At 48.4% G+C, this 12,743-nt stretch overlaps 1 protein-coding gene across 1 annotated transcript in view; it reads right to left on the bottom strand.

The window, feature by feature from the left end:
- ech1 (enoyl CoA hydratase 1, peroxisomal) overlaps positions 1-6,337 on the bottom strand; it is a 33,778-nt gene extending 27,441 nt beyond the window's left edge. Inside the window, exons 1-2 of the mRNA XM_080218285.1 lie at positions 6,244-6,337; positions 185-350 (exon numbers count right to left, since the gene is read on the bottom strand). Coding sequence (XP_080074411.1) covers positions 185-350; positions 6,244-6,280 — 203 coding nt within the window. The 5' untranslated portion in view covers positions 6,281-6,337. The remainder of the gene's footprint in view (positions 1-184; positions 351-6,243) is intronic.
- Positions 6,338-12,743: the final 6,406 nt, after the last annotated feature.

The raw sequence follows: 12,743 nt of genomic DNA, 5'->3' as shown, positions 1-12,743 counted from the left end.
GCAGCAGTGCTAACCACTGTGCCGCCCCATTCGCACAGACTGAGGTTTAAGGCTGTTCAGCAACTCACACCAGGAAACCCCTTTAACCAGTGGATAATCGAGGCTACACGGGAGTTCCTTTTACCCAGCGGGGGAGCACTCTCTTTAACCGGTGTTCAGTCAGTGTTACATATCGTAACTTCACCTCCAAAGGGTTTTGTTCATCGCATTCCTCTTCTCAGGTCTGTTCAATTCCACGTGGAGCACGGTGTCTGCCGCTTGCGAGACCCGCAGAGTCTCAAAGTCATACGAGGGCGGTGCCACAGACATCGTCCGGACTCCGGTTTGCAAAATCCGCATCAGGCCTCGGCCTGCAGGGGTTGGGCAAAGGAGAACGAGATTCAGTCAGAAAGTATAGAACTCATTCACAAAGCATGAACTTTCACTCTTCCCCCCCAAACCCACCCCACCCTCTGAGTCCTGGACAGGCTGAGGAGGGGTCCTGAGGCAAGTTCTTAGTGGAATTAGAGATGGGCAATAAAAAGGCCGGCCTAGCCAGCAACACTGGCATCCCAGGAGAGGAAACGTGGTGGCGCAGTGGTGTTGTCACTGGACTAGTAATCCAGAGTCCCAGAACAACGTTCTGAGGACCCGGGTTCGAATCCCGCCACAGCAGATAGTGGAATTTGAATTCAATTTAAAAAATCTGGAATTAAGAATCTACTGATGACCGTGAAACCATTGTCAGAAAAGTCCATCTGGTTCACTAATGTCCTTTAGGGAAGGAAATCTGCCATCCTTACCTGGTCTGGCCTACATGTGGCTCCAGTTCCACAGCAATGTGGTTGACTCTTAATTGGCTGCAGGGATGGGCAATAAACACTGGCCCAGCCAGCGATGCCCACATCCCGTGAAGGAATAAAAAAATTTCCGTGAAAGCTTGTTCTAAAAATGAGGTGGTCTGCGGCAGGGAAGGGGCAGTCTCTCAGAAGCTGCTTGGCACTGTGCCCAGCATGGACCCTGGTCACACAGGTGACTGTACAATCTGTAAACCCACAATGACACTGCTCACAAGCATCACATCCGCTCGCAACAGAAAATCATTCCACTGGGACATGGGAGCATCCCATCCATTCGGACCACACTGAATCTACAGTACAAGGCAGGCCATTCAGCCCAACTGGTCTAGGCTAGCATTTTCCTCCCAGACTGCTGCATCTTGTTGGCATAACTCTCTGTTCCTTTCTCCTTCATGTTTCTACCTAGCGTCCCCAGATATCACCAGGCTAGTCACCTCAACTTCCAGGGCAAAAAGGGCTCACGAAATGTCCTTGGCAGGCAGGATTAAGACATTTTATACACATGTTCGGAACAAGAGGGTAGCTAGAGAAAGAGTTAGTCCACCCAAGGACGAAGGAGTAAAGTTATGCGTAGAACCAAAGGAAGTGGCTGAGATCCTTATGCGCACTTTGCATTGGTATTCACAAAGGAGAGGGACACGTTGATTAATGGTGTCTTGGAGTGGTGTGTAAACCCACTACAGCAAGTCAATCATTACGAGCAAGTATTTAAACCATTACAGTAGGTAAATCCCCAGTAGGCTAAATTACTGAGGGAGACAAAAGAGGAAATTGCTAGGCCTCTAACAGAAAGCTTTGTTTCCTTGTCGGCCACAGGTGAGGTCCCAGAGGATAGCCAATGTTGTCCTGTTAGTTAAGATGAGCAGCAAGGATAACCTGAGTAATTATAGGCCAGTGAGCTTGTGTTCAGTGAAAGTGAAATTGTTGGGAAAGATTCTTAGGGACAGGATCTCTACACGTTTGTAACTGAATGGACTTTTTAGTGCCAGCAGGGTTTTGTACCAGGGAGGTCATGTCTCACTAAGTTGACTGACAAGGTGACAAAAATGATTGACGATGGAAGGATTGTGGATGTTGTCTACATGGACTTTAGCAAAGCATTTGACAAGGTCCCTCATGGCAGGCTGGAGTAAGAGGTTAAATCACATGGGATCAAGGGTGAATTAGCTAAACAGATTCAGAACTGGCTTGGCCATAGAAGGCAGAGGGTAGCAGTGAAGGGTGTTTTTTCTGAATGGACGTCTGTAACTAGGGGTGTTCTGCAGTGATCCGTGCTGGGACCTCTGCTGTTTGTAATATATAAATGACTTGGAAGAAAATGTAGCTGGTCTGATTAGCAAGTTTGTGGATGATATGAAGATTGCTGGAGTTGCGGATAGTGATGAAGATTGCCAGAGAATACAGCAGGATATAGATAGGCTGGAAAATTGGACGGAGAAACGGCAGATGGAATTTGATCCGAACAAATGTGAGGTGATGCATTTCAGTAGATACAGTTCAGGTGGGAGCTCTAAACTAAATGGCAGAACCATCAGGAGCAGAGACACACACAGAGATCCGGGAATACGGGTCCACGGATTCTTTAAAGTGGCAGCACAGGTGGAAAAGGTGGTGGAGAAAGCAGATGGCACGTTTGCCTTCATCAGCTGGTGCATCGAACATAAAAGTTGACCAGTTGTATAAAACGTTGGTTAGGCCACATTTGGAATGTCTAATTCTGTCCGCCACGCTACCAGAAGGACGTGGGAGCTTTGGAGAGGGTGTAGGAAAGGTTTACCGGGATGTTGTCTGGTATGGAGGGTATTAGCTATGAGGAGAGACTGAATAAACTGGAAGTGTTCTCTCTGGAAAGACGGAGGCTGAGGGATGATCTGACGTAAATTTATAAAATTATGAGGGGTATGGATAGGGTGAACAATTGGGAGCTTTTTCCCAGGGTAGAAATGACAATACGAGGGAGCCCAAGTTCAAGGTAAAGGAGGGAAAGGTTCAGTGGAGATGTGCGGGGGAAGTTTTTTACACAAAGATTGGGGGGGCCTGGAATGCATTGCCAAGTGAGATTATTGAGGGAGATATGTTAGCGACATTTAAGACTTATCTTGATGGACATATGAACAAACGGGGAATAGAGGGATACAGGCAGTGGGTCTGGGTATGACAACATGAGCGGCACAGGCTTGGAGGGCTGAAGGGTTGTTCCTGTGCTGTACTGTTCTTGGTCCAGAACATTGCCTGGCGTACGTGACATGATGAGTGAAGATTATTTCCAGAAGCATCATCCTTTTTAGCTTAAACTTGACAATTAAATACTTGAAAAGACAGCTAAGCAGGCAATACACTGTGCAAGAAATGCTGGATAAACTCAGCAGGTCTGGCAGCATTCGTGGAGAGAGAAACAGAATTAATACTTCGAGTCCACGTGACTCTCCCTCGGAGCCGCACGGAATCTTGTCAACCAATGGGTGGTAGATGGGCAGCATGGGAAGGTGCTGGGTGAGTGGGACTAGACGGGCTGAAGAGCCTCACCTGCCGGAACCTGGCAAAGTAGCTGAATCTAGATATACTGCCATTGGAGGCAGTCCAGAGAAGGTTCACTCGGCTGATCCCAGGTATGGAGGGATTTTCTCATGACTGATTTTTAATCAGTCAGGGAATCAAGGGGTTATGGGGATAAGGCAGGAAAAGTGGAGTTGAGGATTATCACATCAGATCAGTCATGATCTCACTTAATGGGCCGAATGGCCTACTTCTGCTCCTACACCTTATGGTCTAGTTTAATTTCAGTGTGTGTGGAATCAGAATTTTCCTTCCATGAAGGCGCCTCCCGTTCTGGATGTTACTGGGATGGTTAGATTATGATGTAGCAACACTGGAATTAGATGAGAATATCACTGTTCCTTTTATCCATTGGAAATAGTTTTTGGGCTCCTCACGTTGACAAATATATTTGTTTAATCGACTGCTGTCTGGGATACCATCATTTACATTCCACACACCATGAACCCACTTGAACTGTTGTTGTTCTGAACACGTTGCAATGTTTCAGGTCAAAGTTTCATGGATCGGGAAGGGTAAGGGTTTCCTGATGGGGTTGATGAGGATAGCAGTGAGGGGGAACAAGGCTATCACTCACATCTGAGACACAAGGCCCTGAGTTCAAATCTCTCTCCAGGGTTTGAGACCAAAAATCAAAGGTAACCACTCCACTGCCGTGGGTGCCATTTTTCAGATGAGATGTTAAAACTAAGGGCCCCTCTACCTGCTCAGGAGGTTGCTAAAGATCTCATGGCACTATTTCAAACAGCAGGGGGTGTCCACACAGTGTGATAGTCAATATTTATCCCTCAAATTAACATTGCACAGATGATCTAGTCAGTGGCACATTGCTGTTTGCGACAAGTTGCTCTGCAAAGATTGGCTGCTGTGTTTCCTATTTTACAACAGTGCTAAGATTTCCAAAACTACTGAAATGGACTGTCAAATGTTTCAGACATCTCTCTGTGGAAAAAAGCACCTTAATTGCATCTCTTTCTTTTTTTTTTAAACAATACAAGCGGAGTGAAGTATAAGCAGAGGTCTGGATCCGATCAGGTTCCCCAGTTCCATCACAATGTTAAGTTCCACCCTGACACCAAAACATGATGGTGATGGGTCTGGAGTCGCATCATAGGGCAAGTAGGGCAGCAGATTTTCTTTAACAGTGGCACCGTGGTCAGCACTGCTGATTCACAGTGCCAGGAACAGGTGTGATCCCAGCCTCGAGTGACTGGGGTTAGGGTGATAGGGAAGGACAAGAGTGAACCAGATGGGTTTTTACAACAATCGACAACGGTTTCATCATTAGACTTTTAATTCCAGACCCCACGCAGCCCAGACATTCTCTCTTCCACCTTCTTCCGTCGGAAAAAGATACAAAAGTCTGAGGTCACGTACCAACCGACTCAAGAACAGCTTCTTCCCTGCTGCTGTCAGGCTTTTGAATGGATCTTAAGTTGATCGTTCTTTACACCCTAGTTATGACTGTAACACTACATTCTGCACTCTCTCCTTTCCTTCTCAAGAATTGTATGCTTTGTCTGTATGGCGCGCAAGAAACAATACTTTTCACTATCCCAATACACATGACAATAAGAAATCAAATCAAAAGAATTCTTTTTTTACATTGAATTAACAGTGGCACCGTGGTTAGCACTGCTGATTCACAGTGCCAAGAACAGGTTTGATCCCAGCCTCGAGTGGCTGTGAGATGTTTGCACATTCTCCGCGTGTCTGCGTGGGTTTCCTCGGTTGCTTCCACAGTCCGAAGATACGTGGTTAGGTTGATTAGCCATGCTAAATTGCTCCAGGGGGATTAGCAGGGTAAATGCCTGAGGTTAGAGTGATAGGGCCTGGGTGGGATAGTTGTCAGTGCAGGCTTGATGGGCCGATTGGTCTCTTTCTGCACTGTAGGGACTTCATGGATTCAAATTGCACCATCTGCTGAGGTGGGACATCAACCCAGGTCCCCAGAACATCAGTTTAAATGTTTATTTTTTAGTGTCCTGAGTAGGCTTACAGTAACACTGCCATGAAGTTACTGTGAAAATCCCTTAGTGGCTACATTCTGGCACCTGTTTCAGTACATTGTGCAAGAATTTAGCACCTAACCAACACATCTTTGGACTGTGGGAGGAAACTGGAACACCCAGAGGAAACCCATGCAGACGTGGGGAGAATGTGCAAACTCCACACAGATAGTGACCCGAGGCTGGGATTTGAATCCAGGTCCCTGGCACTGTGCTGACTCCTGTACTATCCGTTGCCCTGGGTTTCTGGATTACAAGTTAGTGAAAATACCACTGCCTCCCTGGTTTTATGTTTATTTTTGGCATTCCTGGCTTGGTGCAGCATTTACTGCCCATCCCTAATTGCCCCTTGAGAAGGTGGTGGTGAGCCACCTCCTTGAACCCACTGCAGTCTCTGAGGTGTAGGTACACCCACCTTGCTGTTAGGGAATTCCAGGATTTTGACTGTGCGACAGCCAAGGAACAGCGATATATTTCCAAGTCGGGATGGTGAGTGGTTTGGAGGGGAAACTTGCAGGTGGGTGGAGTTCTCATGTGCCTGCTGCCCTTGTCCTTCTAGATGGTTATGGGTTTGGAAGGTGCTGTCTAAGGAGCCTTGGTGAGTTGCTGCAGTGCATCTTGTAGATGGTGCACAGGCTGCTGCTGAGCCAGGGGATGATTACTCGGAGTCTGAAGCTGGATTTTGGCCCCAGTGCAGCTGGCCAAAATCTTTGTGCAGCTTCTTCCCCAGTTCTCCGGGACTCCTGCTCCCGCAGCCGCTTCTCCCGGGGGAAGAGGCTCAACCCAGACCCCCCAGCCCCCAGCGGCAGCCCGGCCCCCTCCCCGAGCCCCGCACTCACAGCCGCTCCGCACTCCCCCGACCAGCCGCACAGCCATCAATCCCAACAGCAACCAGAGCCACTAGACCGCCGCCCCGCAGTCCGGAGGGTTCACTGCATTGTGACACAGCACCACCCTGCGGCCTGGAGGACGCATTGCACGGTGACACTGCGCCGCCACGCGGTCTGGAGGGCTCACTGTGCTGTATCACAGCGCCGCCCCGCGGCCCGGAGGGCTTAATGCACTGTAACACATTGCCACCCCGCGGCCCGGAGGGCTCACTGCAATACAGCGCCGCCCCGCGGCCCGGAGGGCTCACTGTAACGCAGCGCCGCCTCGCGGCCCGGAGGGCTCACTGCAATACAGCTCTGCCCCGCGGCCTGGAGGGCTCACTGTACTGTGACAAAGCGCCGCCCCGCGGCCCGGAGGGCTCACTGCACTGTAACACTGCGCCACCCCGCGTCCCGGAGGGCTTACTGCACTGTATCACAGCGCCGCCCCGCGTCCCGGAGGGCTTACTGCACTACTTACTACACTATCACAGCGTCGCCCTGCGGCCCGGAGGGCTCACTGCACTGTAACACTGCGCCACCCCGCGTCCCGGAGGGCTTACTGCACTGTATCACAGCGCCGCCCCGCGTCCCGGAGGGCTTACTGCACTGTATCACAGCGTCGCCCTGCGGCCCGGAGGGATCACTGCACTGTAACACTGCGCCACCCCGCGTCCCGGAGGGCTTACTGCACTGTATCACAGCGCCGCCCCGCGTCCCGGAGGGCTTACTGCACTGTATCACAGCACCGCCCCGCGGCCCGGAGGGCTCACTGCAATACAGCGCCGTCCCACGGCCCGGAGGATTCACTGCAGCGATTTTTCCCCAAACTTTTGTTGTGGTTCAGAGAAAATTAAGAAAGTGCCCAAAAGAGTGAAAAAGGAAGGAAAATATTAAAGCTGAATAAACTGGGTCAGGAAATGAGATGTTAGAGAAAGTGTAAATGAGGAAACAGAATATCCGCTCCAATCCAATTAACACATCGGTTGGAATTTTCCCAGAGAGTGGAGTGAGAGGCAAGAGTGAGGAATAAGGGATAAGGAGTGAGAGGCGAAGAGTGAGGAATAAGGGATAAGGAGTGAGGGGCGAGGGGAAGATCCATTCACCTCAGGCAGGATTTCATAGTTTCGGGATGGAGGAGGCCAGAAAATCCCACTTGAGTTTAATGGAGTTGCCGGGAAAGTGACAACATTCCTGATGGAAAGATGTCCCTCCAGTTTGTAATGACCTTCAGAGAGTTCAGAGTATGAGTGAAACAGAGAATTGGACAGAGTCGGTCACTCTGCCTCGTGTGTGGATAGCATTCCCACTTCCAGGCGAGAAACTCCGGGTTCGAGACCATCCCAGGCCGAGGAATACGTGTTTATAATGCGGCCAATGGGCTGATTATCCATCTGCCAAGTCCTTCCCAAAGGTGTCCCAATGTCTGCCACTGAGAGCAGGAGAGACTCCTTCAGGCTTCCCCCTCTCACTCATCTTCATACCCAATCTGTTTGTACCTTGGATTTCCCAGCTGATTATCAGCCTATTGAACCCTCTTCTCCAGGAGCTTCAACCAAGAACTTCCAGTCCAGAGGTAGAAGCGCCCACCACCACAAAGCCTACAAGGCGCTTGCTCAGGCTGTGTTTGTTGTGGACAAGCCCTGAGCAATAGACTAGTGACCTCTTTCAGATCAAACTCAATGCGGGGGTCAAGTGAAAATCACTCGATGCGGAAGAGAAACGACAACATTTGGCACGGTGGCACAGTGTGTTAGCACTACTGCCTCAGCACCAGGGACCCAGGTTCAATTCCACTATAGAGTTTGCACATTCTCCCATGTCTGCACCGGTTTCCTCCCACAGTCCAAAGATGTGCAGGGTTAGGTGGGTAAGCTATGCTAAATTTTCCGTCGGTATCCAAGATGACATAAGAATCCCTACAGCACAGAAAGAGGCCATTCAGCCCATCAAGTCTGCACCAACCATAATCCCACCCAGGCCATATCCCTACCTATTCATCCACTAATCCCTCTAACACATCTCAGGACACTAAGGGCAATTTTTTTTAGCATGGCCAATCAACCTAACCCACACATTCTTGGACTGTGGGAGGAAACTGGAGCACCTGGAGGAAACCCATAAAGACACGAGGAGAATGTGCAAACTCCACACAGTGACCCGAGCTGGGAATCGAACCCAGGACCCTGGAGCTGTGAAGCAGCAGTGCTCAGCACTGTGCTACCGTGCCATCCAATGTGTAGGTTAGGTGGATTGGCTATGATAAATTATCCCTTAAGTGTCCAAAGATGTGTAGGTTAGGGGGATTAGTAGGGTAAATACGTGGGGATACAGGGCAAGTCTGGGTAAGATACTCAGATATGTCAGAGAGTAGGTGCACACTCGATGGGCTGTACAGCCCCCTCCTGCACTGTAGGGACTCCTGGACACATTTCACGTGTGCGGGGCCTTAGACCGAAAGCAGGAAGTAGGCAGACGTTACACCTCCTCTGCTTTTTCACAGGAAGGTGCCAGGGGGAGTTGAGGGTAATCAAAGAAGTGGGTAAAATAATCCCTTCAGGCTAACCAGGACCAGAGATGCTACAAGGTAATTGCTTAAGGACAAAACAACAGGGCTAGAGAAAAGTGGGACTAGCTGAGATGCCGTGCAGGAAGCCAGTACAAACAAATAGGGAAAAAGACCTTTGTGTTGTAAAAAGACAAAAAAGTGGTGCTGCGATTCACCCAATTGTCTTCCAACAAATCCCTGGGAAAGTTGTAATTGATTTGCTAAACCATGTTTTTAAATGAAAAAATATATCTTCGCCTGGTTGATTCGGGTACAGCCTGACACAACACGAGTTGGCATTTTCCCATCCAAGCACAAGAGGCAGACCCAGCTTCTCTCTCTATCCATCTGGCCTTTATTAAATTGGATTGACCAAATTGTCTACAAAAATAAAAACACCCAAATGAAACCTCAGCCGTGTGACCCTCAGCAGTTACCCCAGAGACCCTCATCTCTGCAATGGCAGAGCATCTTACCAAGTCCTCCCCCTACCCTGTCCTGTTACCACATGCATTGACTGTGGCTCAAATCATTCAAGTTCAAAGATGTGCACACTAGGTGGATTGGCTATGCTAAATTGCCCCTTAGTGTTCAAAGATGTGTAGGTTAGGGGGATTGGCCACAGTAAATGCACATGATGACAGGGACAGGGCAGGGGGAAGATCTGGGTAAGATGCTCTTTCAGAGTCAGTGTAGGCTCCGTGGGCTGAATGGCCTCTTCTACACTGTAGGGATTCTATGGATTTTAAAACAAAATTAAATTAAATTTTTTAAAGGCACTATTGATAAAGAATACAAAGAGCAGCAAAGGGTGACAAAGGAAGATACAATAGAAGTCTGAAAAACCTGCAAGACTTATCAAAACAAAAAATATTAGAAGAGGGCAGTCAGGAGCAAGGTGATACTGTCAAATATTGGGTGAAAATAAGGGAATGGCAGACACGCACAGTTGTGCATTTCCAGTAAAGGAAGAGGATTCCTGCTTGAAAGAAGTGTTTTGTTCTGACCAGCAACATTGACCCTTTTTCTCTCCACCGGCACTACCTGATCTGCTGAGTTCTGTTTTTGTATCTGTTTTTGGGAAGTAGCGAAGTGTTAATGGACGACAGGGTGACATCTTGATTTTTGGCAGGGGATCACAACATGGGTGTGAGTTTTCAGGTTGGTCATGCTCAATGTACTGGAGTAGCAGGCTGGGGTACATCTACATACTTTAGTAATGTGCAATTCCACACAACAGTTGGAAGTCCCTTATAAAGTCACCATAGTCCCCTCTCCCCTTTTGAGAGGGAGACCTGACTGGTGATTGAACCTAAAGTTTATTAACATCACAAGTCAGCTTATGTTAAGTTACTGTGAAAAGCTCCCAGTTGCCACACTCCAGCATCTGTTCAGGTACACTGAGGGAGAAATTAGCACCTAACCAGCATGTCTTTCGGACTGTGGGAGGAAACTAATGCATTTTCTCCCCACGTCTGCAGACTCGAACCCAGGTCCCTGGTGCAGTGAGGCAGCAGAGCTAACCACTGTGCTGCCCTGAGGATCTCCACACCTCAGGTGGTGAGGGGCAAAGCTGAGAAGGTAGGGTCTACATGAATTGAACCCACACTATTGGCATCACTTTGCTTCACAAACCAGCTGTCCAGTCATCAGAGCAAACCATCTTCACCACCACCCCCCCATCCCCCTAATGTATGACGAGCCAAAGCTGAAGCTCATGAAAACAAAAACAAATCATTTGGCTTAGTTAAGAAAGTGACCAAGCAGAAGGGTACGGATGATGAGTGTGTCCCTCTGTTGGCAGCATGGAACCATGTGCCTACAGCAAGGTAGGCTCAAACCTCAAACATTCACTGATGGTGGACACTTTTTACAGATGCACCATAGAAAGCGTCCTTTCTGGTTGTATCAGAGCTTGGTATGACTCCTGCTCTGCCCAGGACTGCATCTCTGACAAAAGGTCATGAATGTAGCCCAATCCATCATGCACAGCAACCTCCCCTCCATTGACTGTCTACATTTCCCGCTGCCTTGGAAAAGCAGCCGGCATAATTAAGAACATTCCAATCACTATGCGTGTAAATTGAGTTTGTGTCTTTGTGCCCTGTTTGTGATCAGAACTCCCAGCCACCTGACAAAGAGACAGCCTATTCCAAAAGCTTGCAGCATTTGCTACAAATAGACTTGATGGACTTTAAGCTGGTGTTGTGGGATTTCTTTCTGTTTTATCCCAGTCCAACGCCAGCATCGCCACATCATTGTGGATATGGGACATGCACTGGGTCTGGGGAACAGAGTTAGTCTCCGCAGGCACATATCCCCCAAACAGTCACAGATCTCTCACCTGGCTCACTAAAGCTGTCAAAAGACTGCCTTTGCCTCAAAAGCCAATCTAAATGTACCACTTACAGTCATTTCAGATACAAGGATCACAGAATGTCTCTCCTTGCTCCATCTATTTACAATAGTCCAATAATCAAAAGCAGCAGGAGTGGGACGGATTCATGCTTACACTCAAAACCATGTCCCAAATTGGTCAAACATCTTTCTGCGCTCTGTCTCTCAGGGATGTATCTGTACACTGACTGGTGTCTCTCAGTCCCCTCTCTCTCCATTCCACAAGCAGGATGATTAGTAGCAAGGAACAAGTTAAAGAAACAAGTCAGTCTATCCAAACCAGTTACCCTGACTACAGTTCCTTGCACACTGCTCTGTTGAGGACTGCCTCCATCCCAGTCTCTATTCTGATGTCAGCTTCAAAAACAGTTGTGCTACTGGTGTGTCCTTTCTCCTTAACCAAGGTTTCTCACCACCTCTGATTAACAAGGCACCCAACCAGATTTGACCCATTGCACATCTGCACTTGCCCCTTCTCTCCCAGAACTGAGACAGGATTTCCCACTTATCCTCACTTCATCCCACGAACCTTCACATTCGCAGAATTATCCTGTCAACTCCGGCACTGCCCCCAATGTTCAGCAGGGACCACTACTCCCTCAAGGTGACACCTGGTCTATTTCTCCATTATGCCCAACTCCCTATTCCCTTTCAATCACAGAACTGCCCCTTTACCTCCTCCCCATTCAAGACCCCAAACACTCCTTTTTGGAGGAGAAGCAGAATTTCACTTCTTCAATTTGGTCTCTTGTGCTCCAAATGCAGTCTCAACACAGGAGAGACCAAACGTAGACTGGGTGACCACTTTGTGGAATATGTTTACTCAGTTCAGAAGCATAAGCCCAGCCTTGCTGTTTTTCTTTGCCATTTTAACTCAGCATCTTGTCCATATGTCCCAGTGAAGCATCTCGCCCTCTGACACTGTGTCCACAGGGCTGCAAAGCAGAGTTTCACAACTTCAGATTTTAACCTTTCTTCCATTTTAAACCACCCCCCTTTTGTGGTACAGTGGTTAGCACAGCTGCCTCACAGCACCAGGGACCTGAGTTTGATTTCCAACTTGGGTCACTGTCTGGATTCAGTTTGCACATTCTCCCCGTGTCTGCGTGGGTTTCCTCCCACAGTCCAAAAGATGTGCTGGTTAGGTGCATTGGCCGTACTAAATTCCTCCTCAGTGTACCCGAACAGGCACTGGAGTGTGGTGACTAGGGGACTGTCATAGTAACTTCATTGCAGCGTTAATGCAAGCCTATTTGTGACAACAACAAATAAACTTTAAAATATCCATACGTATTTCCTCCTCACACCATCTGTCTTTTGATCTTAAAAAAGTGCTACTTTCTGTTGCAGTTTCTATAGCTCAATCTCCTCCTTTCAGTTCTGAAAGTCAAAGGACACGAACATTGACTTTCTCCTAACAGATGCTGCCTGACCTGCTAAGATCTTCCAGCATCCTCTGTTCTTGTAACAGAGTTACAACCAGTGAAGGCCATCAACTCAATCACCTTTAGGCCCCTTCGACGCA

This window comes from Carcharhinus amblyrhynchos, unplaced genomic scaffold (genome assembly GCF_965287045.1).
Source record: "Carcharhinus amblyrhynchos unplaced genomic scaffold, sCarAmb.v2.hapA scaffold_37, whole genome shotgun sequence".
In the NCBI taxonomy this organism is placed as follows: Eukaryota; Metazoa; Chordata; class Chondrichthyes; order Carcharhiniformes; family Carcharhinidae; genus Carcharhinus; species Carcharhinus amblyrhynchos.
The sequence above is the reverse complement of the archived record's forward strand: the minus strand, read 5'-3'. Positions and strand labels throughout refer to the sequence as shown.